The sequence below is a fragment of the Aethalodelphis obliquidens genome, unplaced genomic scaffold (genome assembly GCF_003676395.1).
Source record: "Aethalodelphis obliquidens isolate GAN/ISIS:26980383/991018 unplaced genomic scaffold, ASM367639v1 scaffold115, whole genome shotgun sequence".
Lineage (NCBI taxonomy): Eukaryota > Metazoa > Chordata > Mammalia > Artiodactyla > Delphinidae > Aethalodelphis > Aethalodelphis obliquidens.
Genome location: NW_020838059.1, coordinates 2,353,530 through 2,373,059, shown reverse-complemented (window position 1 = coordinate 2,373,059; position 19,530 = coordinate 2,353,530). Strand labels below are relative to the sequence as shown.

Sequence of the window (19,530 nt, the reverse complement as noted above, 5' to 3'; positions counted from 1 at the left end):
TTCTTTCTTTCTTTCTTTCTTTCTTTCTTTCTTTCTTTCTTTCTTTCCTTCCTTCCTTCCTTCCTTCCTTCCTTCCTTCTTTCCTTTCCTTTCCTTTCCTTTCCTTCCCTTCCCTTCCCTCCCCTCCCCTCCCCGCCCCTCCCCTCCCCTTCCCTTTCCTTCCTTTCCTTCCTTTCCTTTCTTTCCTTTCTTTCTTTCTTTCTCCACACTGCACGGCATGCGGGATCTTAGTTCCCTGACCAGGGATTGAACCCGCGCCCCTGCAGTGGAAGTGTGGTGTCTTAACCACTGGACTGCCAGGGAAGTCCCAAGGTACACTTTCTTGATTAGTCTAATTTAAAACCAGAAAATGGAACTAACTAGAACTTTTTTCACAAACTAAGGCTAAGGAAAAGGCAAAGACAGAACAATAAGTAGAATTGGAGATTTTGTCAGGGGAACATAGCTACTTTGTTTTTAATTAAAATAATCTTTTAATTGTGTTAAAATACATATAAAATATCACATTTTTGTACAACCAGTCTCCAGAATTCTTTTCATCCTGCAAAACTGGAACTCTGTACCCATTAAACAACAACTCCGTATTTCCTCTTCCCCTAGCCCCTGGCCACCAACCTTTTATTATCTCTCTATGAATTTGATGGTTCTGGGTACCTCATATAAGTGGAATCATACAGTTTGTCTTTTTATTACTGGCTTATTTCTTAGCATAATGTCCTTACTTAGCATAATGTCCTCAAGGTTCATTCATGTTGTCACATGTGTCAGAATTTCCTTTTTAAGGCTGAATAACATTCCATTATATGCATATACTACATTTTGTTAATCCATTCATACATTAATGGACATTTAGTTTGTTTCTGTATCTTGGCTCTTGTGAATAATGCTGCTGTGAACATGGATGTGCAGATACCTCTTCAAGACTGATGTCAATTCTTTTGTGTATGTACCCAAAAGTAGGATTGCTGGATTGTATGGTAATTCTCTGTTTAATTTTTTGAGGAACTGAACATAGCTACTTTTATGATCCAGGCTACTTACTTCATCCAGGCATGTAAGGAGAAGTGAAGTATATTGTGTTATGTATTCTTTTGACACAGACATGTATTATTTACATATTAAAATATGGGAATCTTTTTTTCATTTCAACAAGGAAATATGTTTACATTTTTCTTCAAACACATGTCTGTATTTTGTTTTCCTGCTTTGATTGTAACATGGGTACTGGAAACATTTCACTTTCACTGGAAACACTTCACTTTCTTCCAAACTCCATTGTAAGAAATAACAACAGGAGTACAGTAATAAAGAGTAACTGGCACTTAAGTCAGAGTTGGACAGATAGTAGAGTAGTGAACTGGAGAGCACTTGCCCTGTTCATTGCTGTCGTACACCACGTGAATCCAGTGTGGCCAAATTTTCTGGGCTTTCAAGAGAAGCTGGAAATTTGCATTCCTGTGTGAAATAACCATTCCTGTGGTTTTGTTTTTGTTTTATGTTGACAGCTAATTCAGCCTTTTAAGAAACACTGTGTAGGCCACACAAAACATGTCTGTGACCTGAATTCAGCCCGTGGGGCCTTACGGTTCACCAAATTAGTCTTCTGAGGCCATCTTCTAACAGAGTTGAGCAGGTGGAAGGATCAGAGAGGAAGGTACTGCTGGGCCAGCCAGCCTGATCAGCAGAATCAAACATCTCCTGATGACAGCACAGCTACCTCACTTCCACTTTATAAATGGAGTTTGGGAATTTAGAGATGATTGAACTCTTTAATTATAACAGGTATCACAGAAAGCAGTTGTTCCCCATCGTATATTATTTTCAGTTTTTTAAATGATATTTAAATTTAAACACAATTGTAAAAGTAAAACATTCCTTGTGAAAATTTTTACAAAAATTTGGCATGTGTTTGTATACCTTTTCCCCTAAAGTTAGAATAATACTATAAGTAATTTTATGTCTTACCTTCTTCAGCGTTGTAGGCATTTTCTCGTATCATTCATATTCTTCAAAAACAGGACTTTTAATGCTCTGGCAGCCCTATGTTGTAACGTGAGCTGTGATAGGAATACTGTACTAGTGAGTGAAAAGCTGGTAGTGTTATCACAGGAGGACTCATAAGGAGGTACTCCTTTGCCTTGGCCTTCTCCCTGGCTGCATCATACGTTTGCTGTCATCCTAGTGTGTCCTTTCTGCACATCCTAAATTCTGTGAAATAAACTTGAAAGCTCTTTTCTCCCTACTGACTTTTGCTTCCTGGTTTTATTTTTAATAACATCTTTATTGAGATAATTCATATACCATAAAAATTTGCCATCTTAAAGTGTACAATTTAATGTTTTTTGGATATCCACAGACTTGTGCAACCATCACCACTGTCTAAGTTTAGAACATTTTTATCACCACAAAAAGAAACCCCATATCCATTAATGGTCACTTCCCATGACCTCCAACCTTCCCAAACCTAGACAACCACTAATCTAGTTTCTGTCTCTATAGATTTACCAATTCTGGCATTTCTTGTAAATGGAATTATACAATATGTGGCATTTATGACTGGCTTCTTTAGTTTAACGTACTGTTTTTAAGTTTCATCTATGTTTTAGCATTTATCAGTACTTCATTTCTTTTTATGGCTGAATAATAATTCCATTGTATGTATATACCACATTTTGTTTATCCCTTCATCAATTAATAAGCATTTGGGTGGTTTGTACTTTTTGGCTATTATGAATAATGCTGTTATGAACATTCATGTACAAGTTTTTGGATAAATATATGTTTATAATTTTCTTGGGTATGTATCTAGATGTGAAATTGCTGGGTCATGTAGTAATTCTATGTTTAACTTTTGAGGAATTGCCAAAGTGTTTATCACAGTGGCTGCCATATATTGTATTCCCACCAGCAGTGTATAAGTGTTTATCTTCTTTGGGGAAATGTCTATTTAGATCTTTTGCCCATTTTTTAAATTGGGTTGTTTGTCTTTTTATTATTGTGTTGTAAGAGTTCTTTATTTTGGATACTAGTCCATGTATAATATATGATATATACTAGTCCAGATATATGATTTGCAAATATTTTCTCCCGTTGTGTGGGTTGTCTTTTCACTTTCTTGATGGTATCCTTTGAATCACAAAAATGTTTAATTGTGATAAAGTCCCATTTATCTATTTTTTCTTTCGTTGCTTGTGCTTTGGGTGTCATATCAATGGTTTTATTTTTTAGTACAGTAAGTGAATTGGAAATTTATAAATGTTCCAGTATTAGCTATTGATTTGAAGGAGTAATAACCCCTATACTTCAGACTTGGATTTTTTCTGTTAGTTTTTAATTCCTGACTTACTTTGTTCACTTTTAGACTTATGTCACTACCAGTGTATTTCCTTGGTGTCTCATGTCACTTATGTTTTGTAGGGTGTTGTCCCAACTGCTCAGCGGGCTGCCATCGTTGTGGGAGTAGAGCTACCAGTCTATGACATTACGAAGAAGCACTTAATATTATCAGGGGTGGTGGGAGACACAATCTTAACTCACTTTGTGTAAGTATGATAGGTTGTACTCATTCCATATATTCAGTACTTTAAGCACAAAAAGCATCTTTCACTGAAGTCCTCAGGTAGAATTGATAATGGGTACATATGGTCTAAATACCTTTTTCTCTCTCATCACCAGAACTTCAAGCCTTCTGATACAGGTACAGAGATTCCAGATGCTATGGGCACTTTGGTACTTGGGGGCAGTGTCTAATACAGTAGCCTATCAGAGGTCTGTAGGATTTGCATTTGTTCATACACAGCCTCTGTATCTAATAAACTCATCTATTATTTGCTTTGGTTAATTTTGGATCAGAAAGCAAATTTTCTCAATGAGAAACAGAATAAAAGGGTGAAATTTTATAGGGCCTGTGAAACAAAACCACAGTTTTGGGCTGAAGACTGTTGCTAATTTCATTCTACGTTTTCTTCATCTTGCAACTTTTATGATATTTTACTACTCAAATGCATTTGGCGTATGATGCTGTGGTTTGAAAAATGTACATAACTAATAGATGATGCATAATACTTCCTGCTTAGGGAACTTGCTAGACTTATATAAACTGTCCCCTTCAAAAAAAAGGCTATCTGAATTTTGGATTGAAAAGTGAAGGGGACAACTTTTGAATAATGTAAAGATTAGTAAATATTTCCTTTCTTTTTAGATTGTAATGAAAGGGCAAGTGCCAGGTTTTATCTGATGAGTCTGACTCATTGTACATTTATATTTGGACTAATTTCAGTTTAAGCGGGCAGAGGTGGAAGTGGGGCAGTCTGTCTTCTTAAAGTTTTTATCTTTAGTTCCAGCTTTACATGCGGCTTGGCTGGGGCTCTGGCTTCCAATCCAGTTGATGTGGTTCGAACTCGCATGATGAACCAGAGGGCAATTGTGGGACATGTGGACCTCTACAAAGGCACTTTGGATGGTATTTTAAAGGTACGCACACTGTGAACTTGGATTGTATTTTTAATTTTCTTTGATGTCTCAGACCTTCTTGCAGTCTTTATTCTTAGTTGCTGCATTTCATTCTGAAGGCGGAAGAATCATTATGTCTATTTTTAGTAGCCTCTCAGAGTAATTTCTAGGTAGGAAAGCTGTCTCCTTGGCAATCTGCTGATGCACAGTGGTCCTTAATATTATTATTCCAGTTTGAATGCTTAAGACTGCAGGATACTTTTATCAATAGCACCATGTAGAATTACTGATAGAAAGGACTTAACATTATCCCACATTTGCCCATTTCAGACAAGGCAGAGATGCTATAATAGAAAATCTGGTACTTGGTTTCCATTCAGCATTGTACTATTGTTCACGGTTTGGCTTTGAAAGTTTCTGCTATGTTATGTTTGTAGGAAGCTGAATATCATACATGTATTATATATTATATAATCATTCATGATAATACTTCTACAAAAAACAAATTTGGAGCTAAAATATGATATTGTCATATGGTTTCTCAGTTTAGTTAACAACTATTATCTATCAGGCACCATTTTAGTACGTACAGAGAAATTACAGGGTACCACATGTATACAAACAGATAATCAACACATCTTGTCAAGTGATAAACTCAGGGGTCTATGGGAGGAAATTTTAGTCCAATTTGGAAGTTTGGGATAGGTTTCCTGTAGATGGAGCGTCTAAAATAATAGTAACTCACATCTGTTGAGTGCTTTACTGTGTATCGGGGACTGTCCTAATGAGACTTACATGTATTCATTTATTTAATCCTCACCAGTACAGCATACTGAAGTGCTAAGAGATTAACCTGCCCAAGGTTTCACAGCTAGTAAGTGGGAGAGCTGGGATTTCAACTTAGACCATTGGCTTCAACCCAACATTCTTCACACTGTGGTGCCTTCCTCATGTTGGTGGATGAGGGTTAGTTAGGTTATAAAGGATATTGAATGCTATGCTGAGATGCTTGGACTTATTCTTTTACTTGATGAGGAGCTATTGAAAGATTTTAATCAGGTCAGATCTACGTTTTAAATAGATCACGCTGGCTTTGTGGAGACAGTTGTTCTCAATCTTAGATGCACACTGCAATCACCTGGGGAACATTCACAGCTCTGCACCCACCTTAAACCAATGACCTCAGAACGCCTGGGGTGGGAGCCAGGTTATCAGTATTTTGAAAACTCCTCAGGTGATTGCAATGTTCGCCCAAGGTTGAAAACCATTAATCTAAGGGGATAAGCCTGGAACAGTGGTTCTTAAAACTTTAACATGCATCTGAACCCCCTGGAAGGCTTGTTAAAATGCAGGTGGCTGGGCCCCATCACCAGATTCTGATTCAATAAGTTTGGAGAAGAACCTGGGAATTTGCATTTCTAACCAGTTCCCAGGCAGTACTGATGCTCCTAGTCTGGGACCACACTTTGAGAACCACTGACCTAGAGATAGGGAAACTGATTAGAAGGCTCTTATAGTAGTCTGAGCAAGAGATGATGAGAGCCTGAACTTGAGCATGAATAGTGGGGATAGAGTTGAGAATAATTTAGTTGATAAAGTCAACAGGATTTTGTTGACTTGATGTGGAGAGGTGTGGGAGAAAGAAGATGTCAAAGATAACTTCCCCCCCCCCAAAAAAAAGATAACTTCCCAGTTTTTGGCCTTGGTGACCATGTAGTGACATTCATTGACAGAGACATTACAGGAAGAGGAGCAGGTTTTGTGGGAGACATCACAGTTTTGGATATTTTGAGGAACACCCAGTGAATATATTTGGATATCTTAGTCTTAACTTGGGGGAGAGTTCAGGGGTGTAGATAAGAACCTGGGGAAGCAGTAGTGTACAGGTGTTACATAACTGGAGGGGGAGGCCAAGGAGAGCAGGTAGAGGAGTTCACAGCTTTTTTGCTTTCCTAGCACACTGGAGTATTATAAAACTCCTTCCATTCATTAACAGTGATTCACAGAAGCAGTGATTCTCATACCCTGGGGAGTAGAGTTTGGCAAAAGACCCCCTTTCTATTTCTGACATGCTCACCCTTCCACTTGACAGTCACTGGTATAGAGAGAAGTGGGACCAAGGAAAGAACTCTGGGGAAATACCAACTTTTAAGGGCTTGGCAGACGAGGAACCCAGGAGAGACACCAAAAGGTAACACTTCAGGGAATTCCCTGGTGGTCTAGTGGTTAGGACTCTGCGCTTTCACTGCTGAGGGTGCGGGTTCAGTCCACTGTTGGGGAACTAAAATCCCACAAGCCATGTGGTGCGGCCAAAAAAAAAAAAAAAAGAAGAAAAAAAGATAACAGTTCAGAAGATACGAGGAAACTTACAAGCGAGTAGTGTCACAGAAGCCAAGGGAGTAATGAGCTTCAAGAAGGGATGAGCAGTTATTTAATGCTAAATGGAATAGAGAGATCCAGTGTAAGGACTGCAAAGTGTCTGCTGGATTTAATATTTTCTAGAGGAGGTTTGCTGGATTGGTATTTGTAAAAGTCAGATTGCTGTGCATTGAAGAGTGTGTTTAATCATTCATTCATTCATTACAAAAATGTTTGTGTCTTCTGTGCTAGGTACTGTTCTAGGTTGGTGAACAAATAAGTCCTGGCCTTCATGACATTTTAATTCTAATAGGAAGAGACAGATAAACACATAGGAAGTGAGGATGAGTAGACAAGTATAAAATACTCTTTCAAGAAGGTTGGCTAAGAGGAGATAGAGGGTATAGTAATATAGTAATAGCATTTATTGAATGCTTATTATGTACCACACACTAGAGTATATCCTTTAACTCTCAGCAACCCTATAGAGTGGATAATATCTTTGTCATTTTATATAGGAGAGAACTCAGGTTCAGAGTAGCTAAGTATTTACCCAAGATTATATACCTAATAAGTGGCAGATCTGAGATTTAAATCAGGGTTTGTTTGATTCCAGGGTTTATACTTGTAACCACTATGCTGTATGATATTGTCAGAAACATATTTTCATGTTGACAGTAACCTTTAAGTACTTATATTTACTCACTCATTCACTTACTTGCTATTAAAATTCTTTAAAACAACTTTGCTCTTTATTGTCATCATACATTTTTATTTTATCTATAAGAGTGCCATAACACTTTGGTGAATGGAATTATGCATTCATCTCTGATGTAGAAATGAGCAGCTGCAAATCTCATCCTGTTACCTCTATATTAAAACCCTTGAATGGCTTCTCTTTGATGCAAGGTCCATATGACTTGACCCCTTTTTACCTCTACAGCCTTATCTTTGCTACCTTTATTCTGTATTCCAGACATACTGAACAAGTTCTAGTACCAGACTTTTCTTTCATTCCCAAGTTTTCACCCATGCCATATACTTTGTTAGACGGCTAGCTTCTACTCATTCTTCAGATTGCATTATTTTTTCATAAAGGCCTTCCCTGACCATTAAACTGTGTATGTGTATGTAGTTCTGTATACTTGCTCTGTCATAGCATTTAATATATTTTAAAAAACATCTTTTTTTAAACATCTTTATTGGGGTATAATTGCTTTACAATGGTGTGTTAGTTTCTGCTTTACAACAAAGTGAATCAGTTATACATATACATATGTTCCCATATCTCTTCCCTCTTGCGTCTCCCTCCCTCCCACCCTCCCTATCCCACCCCTCCAGGCGGTCACAAAGCACTGAGCTGATCTCCCTGTGCTATGTGGCTGCTTCCCACTAGCTATCTACCTTACGTTTGTTAGTGTATATATGTCCATGCCTCTCTCTCGCTTTGTCACAGCTCACCCTTCCCCCTCCCCATATCCTCAAGCCCGTTCTCTAGTAGGTCTGTGTCTTTATTCCTGTCTTACCCCTAGGTTCTTCATGACATTTTTTTTCTTAAATTCTATATATATGTGTTAGCATACGGTATTTGTCTTTCTCTTTCTGACTCACTTCACTCTGTATGACAGACTCTAGGTCCATCCACCTCATTACAAATAGCTCAATTTCATTTCTTTTTATGGCTGAGTAATATTCCATTGTATATATGTGCCACATCTTCTTTATCCATTCATCCGATGATGGGCACTTAGGTTGTTCCCATCTCCAGGCTATTGTAAATAGAGCTGCAATGAACATTTTGGTACATGACTCTTCTTGAATTAAAAAAACATCTTTTTTGATGTTTCTTTAACTTCATAGAATTCATAAAATTCACCTATTCAGAGTGAATAGGCTTTTGGTATATTCACGGATATGTGCAACCATCATCACCACAGTCAGTTTTAGAACATTTTCATGACCTCAAAAAGAAACCCTGTGCCCTTTAGCTATTACCTCCCTGTCTTCCAGCCCTAAGAAACTACTAATGTACTTTTATCTCTGTAGATTTGCCTATTCTGGATATCTTATATAAATGGAACCATACAATATGTGAGCATTTTTTTTTTTTTTTTTGCGTTATGCAGGCCTTTCACTGTTGTGGCCTCTCCCGTTGCGGAGCACAGGCTCCGGACGCGCGGGCCCAGCGGCCACGGCTCACGGGCCCAGCCGCTCCATGGCATGCGGCATCCCCCCGGACCGGGGCATGAACCCGTGTCCCCTGCATTGGCAGGTGGACTCTCAACCACTGCGCCACCAGGGAAGCCCTATGTGAGCTTTTTGACTGGCTCATTTCACTTATCATAATGTTTCAAGGTTCATCCATGCTGTAGCATGTATCAGTACAGGCATACCTCAGAGGTGTGCTTCCAGACCACCGCAATAAAGCAAATGTCACAATAAAGCGAGTCACATGAACTTTTTGGTTTCCCAGTGCATGTAAAAATTATGTTTACGCTATACAGTAGTCTATGATGTGTGCAATAGTATTGTCTTAAAAAAAACAATGTACATACCTTGATTTGCTAAAAAATGTTAACCATCATCTGAGCCTTCAGTGAGTCATTTCTTTGCAAGAGTAACATCAAAGGTTACAGATCACGATAACAAATATAATATAATGAAGAAGTTTGAAATATGACGAGAATTACCAAAAGTGACAGAGAGATACAAAATGAGCAAGTGCTGTTGGAAAAATGGTGCTGATAGACTTGCTCCATGCAGGGTTGCCACAAACCTTCAATTTGTTAAAAATCCACTATCTGCAAAATGTAGTAAAGTGAAGTGCAATAAAATGAGGTATGCCTGTACTTTGTTCCTTTTTATGGTTGGGTAATATTCTGTGGTATGGCTGTATCACATTTGTTACATTTTATTGTATAGTTGACCCTTGAGCAACATGAGTTTGAACTGCATGGGTCCATTTATTTTTTTTTATTTTTATTTTTTTGCGGTATGCGGGCCTCTCACTGTTGTGGCCTCTCCCATTGCGGAGCACAGGCTCCGGACGCGAAGGCTCAGTGGCCATGGCTCACGGGCCCAGCCGCTCTGTGCCATGTGGGATCTTCCTGGACCAGGGCATGAACCCGTGTCCCCTTCATTGGCAGGCGGACTCTCAGCCACTGTGCCACCAGGGAAGCCCGGGGGTTTCCTTTTCTCCACACCCTCTCCAGCATTTGTTGTTGGTAGATTTTCTGATGATGCCCATTCTAAATGGTGTGAGGTGATACCTCATATAGTTTTGATTTGCATTTCTCTAATAATTAGTGATGTTAGCAGCTTTTCATGTGCTTCTTGGAGATCTGTATGTCTTCTTTGGAGAAATGTCTGTTTAGGTCTTCTGCCCATTTTTGGATTGGGTTGTTTGTTGTTTTAATATTGAGCTGCATGAGCTGTTTATATATTTTGGAGATTAAGGCTTTGTCCGTTGATTTGTTTGCAAATATTTTCTCCCATTCTGAGGGTTGTCTTTTCATCTTGTTTGTAGTTTCCTTTACTGTTCAAAAGCTTTTAAGTTTCATTAGGTCCCATTTGTTTATTTTTGTTTTTATTTCCATTACTCTAGGAGGTGGATCAAAACCGATCTTGCTGTGATTTATGTCAAAGAGTGTTCTTCCTATGTTTTCCTCTAAGAGTTTTATAGTGTCCGGTCTTACATTTAGCTCTTTAATCCATTTTGAGTTTATTTTTGTGTATGGTTTTAGGGAGTGTTCTAATTTCCTTCTTTTGCATATAGCTGTCCAGTTTTCCCAGCACCACTTATTGAAGAAATCGTCTTTTCTCCACTGTATATCCTTGCGTCCTTTGTCATAGATTAGTTGACCGTAGGTGCATGGGTTTATCTCTGGGGTTTCTATCCTGTTCCATTGATCTGTCTTTCTGTTTTTGTGCTAGTACCATATTGTCTTGATTACTCTAGCTTTGTAGTATAGTCTGAAGTCAGGGAGTCTGATTCTTCCAGCTCCATTTTTTTCCCTCAAGACTGCTTTGGCTATTCGGGGTCTTTTGTGTCTCCATACAAGTTTTAAGATTTTTTGTTGTAGTTCTGTAAAAAATGCCAGTGGTAATTTGATAGGGATTGCATTGAATCTGTAGATTGCTTTGGGTAGTATAGTCATTTTCACAATATTGATTCTTCCAATCCAAGAACATGGTATATCTCTCCATCTGTTGGTATCATCTTTAATTTCTTTCACCAGTGTCTTATAGTTTTCTGCATACAGGTTTTTGTCTCCTTAGGTAGGTTTATTCCTAGGTATTTTATAATTTTTGTTGCAGTGGTAAATGGGAATGTTTCCTTAATTTCTCTTTCAGATTTTTCATTAGTGCATAGGAATGCAAGAGATTTCTGTGCATTCATTTTGTATCCTGCAACTTAACCAGATTCATTGATTAGCTCTAGTAGTTTTCTAGTGGCATCTTTAGGAGTCTGTATGTATAGTATCATGTCATCTGCAAGCAGTGACGGTTTTACTTCTTCTTTTCCAATCTGTATTCCTTTTATTTTTTCTTCTCTGATTGCCGTGGCTAGGACGTCCAAAACTGTGTTGAATAATAGTGGCGAGAGTGTACATCCCTGTCTTTTTCCTGATCTTAGAGGAAATGCTTTCAGTTTTTCACCATTGAGAATGATCTTTGCTGTGGGTTTGTCATATATGGCCTTTATTACGTTGAGGTAGTTTCCCTCTATGCCCACTTTCTGGAGAGTTTTTATCAAAAATGGTGTTGAATTTTGTCAGAAGCTTTTTCTGCATCTATTGAGATGAACATATGGTTTTTATTTTTCAGTTTGTTAATATGGTGTATCACATTGATTGATTTCTATATATTGAAGAATCCTCGCATCCCTGGGATAAATCCCACTTGATCATGGTGTATGATCCTTTTAATGTGCTGTTGGATTCTGTTTGCTAGTATTTTGTTGAGGATTTTTGCATCTATATTCATGAGTGATATTGGCCTGTAACTTTCTTTTTTTTGTAGCATTTTTGTCTGGTTTTGGTATCAGGGTGATGGTGGCCTCATAGGATGAGTTTGGGAGTGTTCCTGCAATTTTTTGGAAGAGTTTGAGAAGGATGGGTGTTAGCTCTTCTCTAAATGTTTGATAGAATTCACCTGTGAAGCCATCGGGTCCTGGACTTTTCTTTGTTGGATGATTTTCAATCACAGTTTCAATTTCATTACTTGTGATTGGTCTGCTCATATTTTCTGTTTCTTCCTGGTTCAGTCTTGGAAGGTGATATCTTTCTAAGAATTTGTCCATTTCTTCCAGGTTGTCCATTTTATTGGCATAGAGTTGCTTGTAGTAGTCTCTTATGATGCTTTGTATTTCTGCGGTGTCTGTTGTAACTTCTCCTTTTTCATTTCTAATTCTACTGATTTGAGTTCTCTCCCTTTTTCTTGATGAGTCTGGCTAAAGGTTTATCAATTTTGTTTAGCATCTCAAATAACCAGCTTTTAGTTTTATTGATCTTTACTATTGTTTCCTTCATTTCTTTTTAATTTATTTCTGGTCTGATCTTTATGATTTCTTTCCTTCTGCTAACTTAAGGGGTTTTTTGTTCTTCTGTCTCTAATTGCTTTAGGTGTAAGTTTAGGTTGCTTATTTGAGATTTTTCTTGTTTCCTGAGGTAGGATTGTATTGCTATAAACTTCCCTGTTAGAACTGCTTTTGCTGCATCCCATAAGTTTTGGGTCATCGTGTTATCCTTGTCATTTGTTTCTAGGTATTTTTTTTATTTCCTCTTTGATTTCTTCAGTGATCTCTTGGTTATTTAGTAGCATATTGTTTAGCCTCCATGTGTTTGTGTTTTTTACGTTTTTTTCCCTGTAATTGATTTCTAATCTCATAGCTTTGTGGTCAGAAAAGATGCTTGATATGATTTCAGTTTTCTTAAATTTACCAAGGCTTGATTTGTGACCCAGGATGTGATCTATCCTTCAGAATATTCCATGTGCAGTTGAGAAGAGAGTGTAATCTGCTGTTTTTGGGTGGAATGTCCTATAAATATCAATTAAATTTATCTGGTCTGTTGTGTCATTTAAAGCTTGTGTTTCCTTATTAATTTTCTGTCTGGATGATCTGAACATTGGTGTAAGTGAGGTGTTAAAGTCCCCCACTATGATTGTGTTACTGTCGATTTCCTCTTTTATAGCTGTTAGCAGTTGCCTTATGTATTGAGGTGCTCCTATGTTGGGTGCATGTATATTTATAATTGTTATATCTTCTTCTTGGATTGATCCCTTGATCATTATGTAGTGTCCTTCCTTGTCTCTTGTAACATTCTTTATTTTAAAGTCTATTTTATCTGATATGAGTATTGCTACTCCAGCTTTCTTTTGATTTCCATTTGCATGGAATATCTTTTTCTATCCCCTCAGTTTCAGTCTGTATTTGTCCCTAGATCTGAAGTGGGTCTCTTGTAGACAGTATATATATGGGTCTTGTTTTTGTATCCATTCAGCTAGGCTGTGTCTTTAGGTTGGAGAATTTAATCCATTCACGTTTAAGGTAATTATCGATATGTATGTTCCTATTACCATTTTCTTAATTGTTATTGGTTTGTTTTTTTTAACATCTTTATTGGAGTAAAATTGCTTTACAATGGTGTTAGTTTGCTTTGTAACAGAATGAATTAGCTATACGTATACATATATCCCCGTATCTCCTCCCTCTTGCGTCACCCTCCCACCCTCACTATCCCACCCCTCTAGGTGTTCACAAAGCACCGAGCTAATCTCCCTGTGCTATATGGGTTCTTTTTTGTAGTTCCTTTTCTTCTATTGTGTTTTCCACTTAGAGAAGTTCCTTTAGCTTTTGTTGTAGAGCTGGTTTGGTGATGCTGAATCTCTTAGCTTTTGCTTGTCTGTAAAGCTTTTGATTTCTCCATCAAATCTGAATGAGATCCTTGCCAGGTAGAGTAATCTTTGTTGTAGTTTCTTCCCTTTCATCACTTTAAATATACTGTGCCACTCCCTTCTGGCTTGTAGAGCTCCTGCTGAGAAATCAGCTGTTAACCTTATGGGAGTTCCCTTGTATGTTATTTGTCATTTTTCCCTTGTTGCTTTCAATAAGTTTTGTTTGTCTTTAATTTTTTTCAGTTTGATTATTATGTGTCTCGGCCTGTTTCTCCTTGGGTTTACCCTGCCTGGGACTCTCTGCGCTTCCTGGACTTGAGTGGCTATTTCCTTTCCCATGTTAGGGAATTTTTTGACTATAATCTCTTCAAATATTTTCCCGGATCCTTTCTCTCTCTCTTCTCCTTCTGGGACCCCTATAATGCAAATGTTGTTGTGTTTAATGTTGTCTCAGAGGTCTCTTAGGCTGTCTTCATTTCTTTTCATTCTTTTTCTTTATTCTGGTCCACAGCAGTGAATTCCACCATTTCTGTCTTCTAGGTCACTTATCCATTCTTCTGCCTCAGTTATTCTGCTCTTGATTCCTTCTAGTGTAGTTTTCATTTCAGTTATTGTATTGTTCATCTCTCTTTGTTTGTTCTTTAATTCTTCTAGGTCTTTGTTAAATTTTTCTTGCATCTTCTTGATCTTTGCCTCCATTCTTTTTCCGAGGTCCTGGATCATCTTCACTATCATTATTCTGAATTCTTTTTCTGGAAGGTTGCCTATCTCCACTTCTTTTAGTTGTTTTTCTGGGGTTTTGTCTTATTCCTTCATCTGGTACAAAGTCCTCTGCCTTTTCATTTTGTCTATCTTTCTGTGAATGTGGTTTTCCTTCCACAGGCTGCAGAATTGTAGTTCTTCTTGCTTCTGCTGTCTTCCCTCTGGTGGATGAGGCTATCTAAGAGGCTTGTGCAAGCTTCCTGATGGGAAGGACTGGTGGTGGGTAGAGCTGGCTGTTCCTCTGGTGGGCAGAGCTCAGTAAAACTTTAATCCACTTGTCTACTGATGGGTGGGGTTGGGTTCCCTCCCTGTTGGTTGTTTGACCTGAGTCGACCCAGCACTGGAGCCTACCCGGCTCTTTGGTTGGGCTAATGGTGGACTCTGGGAGGGCTCACGCCAAGGAGTACTTCCCAGAAGTTCTGCTGCCAGTGTCCTTGTCCCCACGGTGAGCCACAGCCACTCCCCGCCTCTGCAGGAGACCCTCCAACAGTAGCAGGTAAGTCTGGTTCAGTCTCCTATGGGGCCACTGCTCCTTCCCCTGGACCCTGATGCGCACGCTACTTTGTGTGTGCCCTCCAAGAGTGGAGTCTCTATGATTCCCCCAGTCCTGTCGAAGTCCTGCAATCAAATCCCGCTAGGCTTCAAAGTCTGATTCTCTAGGAATTCCTTCTCCCGTTGCCGGATCCCCAGGTTGGGAACTGACGTGGGGCTCAGAACCTTCACTCCAATGGGTGGACTTATGTGATATAAGTGTTCTCCAGTTTGTGAGTTACCCACCCAGCAGTTATGGGATTTGATTTTATTGTGATTGCACCCCTCCTACCATCTCATTGCGGCTTCTCCTTTGTCTTTGGATGTGGGGTATCTTTTTTAGTGAGTTCCAGTGTCTCCTGTCTATGATTGTTCAGCAGTTAGTTGTGATTCTGGTGCTTTCACAAGAGGGAGTGAGCGCATGTCCTTCTATTTTGCCATCTTGAACCAATCTCTGTGTCATTTAATTCTAATAACCACTCAGTTGGCGTATGTAGGACCTACAGTGTATAAAACAGAAAACTTAAACTCAAAGCATTTTACACTATTCCTCATCTAATCCTCTGGTCATTCACATGAGGTCATCCATGGCGTTACATACACAGAATTTACAGTGATGAAACAGATTCAGAGAAGGACAGTGACTTGCCCAACTCCTCTTCCCCTACTCTGCTTTAGTTGTCTTATTAGTACTTATTATTTGTGAATATAATATATATCAATTTATGTATTCGTTTGTCAGGTCCACTAGAGTATGCACTCCATGAGGGCAGGGAATTTATGTTATCTGTGGCTGTGTAACAAATTACTCCAAAACTCAGTGCCTTAATACAACATGCATTTATTATGTCACAGTTTCTGTGGGTTAGGAATTCAGAGGCAGCTTAGCTGAATGATTTCAGCTTAGGCTCTCTCATGAGGTAATAGTCCGGATGTCAGCTAGGGTTGAAATCATCTGAAGGCTTGACTGGGGCTGGGACATCTGCTTCAAGGATCACTCATGTAGTTGTCAGCAGGAAGGCTTTGTTCCTCTCTGGCTGTTGGCTGGAGGGCTTAGTCTCTCACCACATGGGCTTCTCTTCATGACATGGCAGCTGGCTTCCTCCAGAGTAAATGATCAAAGACAGAACAAGGCAAAACCTTATTATATACAAAACGTTTATAGCATAGCATTGGCGGTGACGTACGTTCACTACTGCCATACTCTATTGGTGACACAGACCAATCCTGATATGTTGTGGGAGGGACTACACAAGGGTGTGAATAACTGGAGTTGGCTTTCATCGGGGGCCATCTTGGAGGCTGGCTATGGCTAACACAGACACTTTCTCTCTTGTTTACTATTATTACTATTATCCCAACATGGAGAAGAGTACTTTGCATATTGTAGGTCCTTAGTAAATACTTGTTGAATGAGTGGGTGGGTGGATTTAGAACACAAAATGTATGTCTTTAGAAAAAGGACCATTCATGGATTCTAAGTTGTTGGGGAGGGGCATGGAAGATGAGTACTAAAATAAAAATAATTGTCAGATGTAAAATGTAAGGAGAATTCACTCATTTTTTTATTATATCTTTCCGTCAGATGTGGAAACATGAGGGCTTTTTTGCACTCTATAAAGGATTTTGGCCAAACTGGCTTCGACTTGGACCCTGGAACATCATTGTATCCTTTTGGAACATGAGAATGGAAGTACATGCTTCAAGCTCCCAGGTAATTCTAGGCTATAGGAAGGAAAATTTGATTATTGAAGCCTTTAGGCAAGTGAGAATCTACTCAAGCATTCTAATGGTGACCACTGCGGGTGGAACTAAGTACAGAAATGGCTTTCAGTTGGAGTCTAATACAAACTAAAGGGATTAGAAAAGAAATGCCAAAGTTTCTTTTCCTCTTTAAAACAAACAACAACAACAAACACAGCCAAATCTGGAAGGGGCTAGGAAGTTTTGGGAAACCCTGCTAGGAGATGTCCACAGGAAGGTCCATGCTGAGGTAATCCATATTTCCTACCCCTAAGTGTATGACTAAAATAGCTGGGGAAATAATAAGACAGAAAACACTCATAGAGCAAAAGAATCCAGAGCGAAGCAGGGCTCTTTCCTCATGGATGACCCTCCTTCCTTTAGCTGTGTTTGAGTGCCTCCTATGGGAAGAGCCATGAGTTGGATAGTGTGTGTGGTGGTGTTTGTACAGTGGTGAGCACTTCAGGGTTGAAAAGTAATCCTTGCCCTTGTGGAGTCTATAGGTTAATGGAGATAGTATCTCCCTCCCTCCTTGGGATTCCTCTGATCGCCTAATGTCTGTAACAGTTACTCTAGCACTGAATTATATGTCGTTGATGTTCTTGGGTATTTGTGTGTGTGTGTGTGTGTGTGTGTATGGCCTGTTTGCCCCTGAAGAATATAAATATGTTAGAATTTTAATATGTTTATATTGCTAAATGCCAGCAATCAAAATTGGCACATGGTGGGCACTCAACACATGCTTGATTTGCTAGATATTGTTTTAAAAAAGACTTTTAAACAAATGCAACTTAGAATAGCACAGACTAAGTACCTCAATTTAAGAGAATGCAATGCACAATTTTAGAACCGGGTTTGACTTTCAGTATCATCCCAGTGATCTTCCATGACTTACTCTTCAGTTTTTTATTACATACGAGCAGCTCAAGAGGCTTCAAATCTAAGGACTGAATATATGTGAGTCAAGCCCTGCCAACCTTTCTACTCTTCTTTTCCCTTTTTCTGTGTTCTAATGTATTTTGACAAAGTTGTAAGTGTTTACTGAATCATTGGTCTCCCAAGGCCCTCCTGATGGAAGAACGATAGGATGGTTCAAAATTGCTCATGTGTTTGTGTTGCCATGTGAACTTTTCCCTGAGAGGGAGTATTAACACTGAGACTCTGGCCCCAGATTGGTATCTTCTGTGAAGATGGATACTGATAGATGACACTCAAAATGACCTTCTCTTCAAATGTGGGTTAAATGTAGTTTGTTAGCCCCAGACTTGGGCTAGAGCAGAAGGCATAGGCCAGGGCAGTTACTGCTATTTATGTTACAGACCTCGGTTCTCATTAAAGTATTTATTGGCAGAATAACTTTGGCTTTGTCTTCATTTACTGTTTTCTCATTTGCCAAATCTTTATATTATATTCTCCAGAAAGCAATAAAGAGAAGGTGATTATGAAGTTGAGTCTGGACTCCCAAAGCACATTTATGGGAATGGACTAAGTACATTGTGCTTTCCCATTGCCATTCATTGTCATAAGGCCACTTGTAAACATCAGACAAGTGGTTCTATCCTAAAGAATGCATAAACAAACAAGGGGCTCATTTGGAAGTTTCCACAGATAAAAAGCTGAAAGAGGCTTAAGATAGAACCCTGTGTGCAGGATTCTAATTGTCTTACAGGCAAAAGGTTCTGGCTACTTTCTTGTACCAGAATAGTGCCTACCACATTGTAGGCACTCAAATATTTGTGAGATGAATACTTTAGTTCTTCATCTTTATCCATTCATTCATTTGTTCAACAAACATTTATTGTTATCTATTATGTCTTAGATGCTGGGGATGTAAAAATAAATTAAAACATAGTCTCTGATTTCAAGGTCACATTATAGTAGGAGAAACAGACATGTAAGTAGGTACTAAGTACAGTACAGTAGGTACTAAGTACTGTCTGAGAGATGAACTAAGTGCTGTAGAAGCACAGAGGAGGAAACAGACAATTACCTAGGGGATTGGCCAAAGGCTTCATAGTGGAGGTGACAGTTGTGCTAAAAAGCAGATGTTACCAGGTAGATAAGGCAGGGAAGGACATTCCAGGCAGGGGAATGGGGGAAATTTCAACATGGCTGAAATAAAGGGTTATGGTTTTCAAATACCACCTGAGGCAGAATCACCTGGAGATCTTGTGAAAATGTAGATTCTTGCACCCTGTCACCTGAGATCCTAACCTTATTTGGGGCAAAGGCATTTGCTTTTGTCATAGGCACTTGATGGAGGGTGATCCTTAGATTACACTTTGAGAAGCACTTGTAAAGAAATATGGGCTAGGGACTTCCCTGGTGGTCCAGTAGCTAAGGCTCCGCCCTCCCAATGCAGGGGGTCTGGGTTCGATCCCTGGTCGGGGAACTAGATCCCGCATGCATGCCACAACTAAGAAGTCCATATGCCACAACTAAGAGCCCACGTGCTGCAACTAAGCCCCGGTGCAGGGCTTCCCTGGTGGCGCAGTGGTTAAGAATCCGCCTGCCAATGCAGGGGACACAGGTTCGAGCCCTGGTTCAGGAAGATCCCATATGCCGCGGAGCAACTAAGCCTGTGCGCCACAACTACCGAGCCCACACGCCACAACTACTGAAGTCCACGCGCCTAGAGCCCATGCTCTGCAACAAGAGAAACCACTACAATGAGAAGCCCGCACTCCACAACCAAGAGTAGCCCCACTCGCCGTAACTAGAGAAAGCCCGTGCGCAGCAACAAAGACCCAACGCAACCAAAAATAAATAAACAGATTAATTAATTAA

The 19,530-nt window shown here is 39.3% G+C and overlaps 1 protein-coding gene across 2 annotated transcripts in view; it reads left to right on the top strand.

The window, feature by feature from the left end:
- Positions 1–18,096, top strand: part of SLC25A14 (solute carrier family 25 member 14) — a 34,225-nt gene extending 16,129 nt beyond the window's left edge. For both annotated transcript variants that reach the window (XM_027097536.1, XM_027097537.1), the window contains exons 7-10: positions 3,418–3,542; positions 4,338–4,473; positions 16,586–16,666; positions 17,646–18,096. In XM_027097536.1, the coding sequence (XP_026953337.1) occupies positions 3,418–3,542; positions 4,338–4,473; positions 16,586–16,666; positions 17,646–17,687 (384 nt within the window). In that variant the 3' untranslated portion in view covers positions 17,688–18,096. The remainder of the gene's footprint in view (positions 1–3,417; positions 3,543–4,337; positions 4,474–16,585; positions 16,667–17,645) is intronic.
- The last annotated feature ends 1,434 nt before the right edge of the window (positions 18,097–19,530 follow it).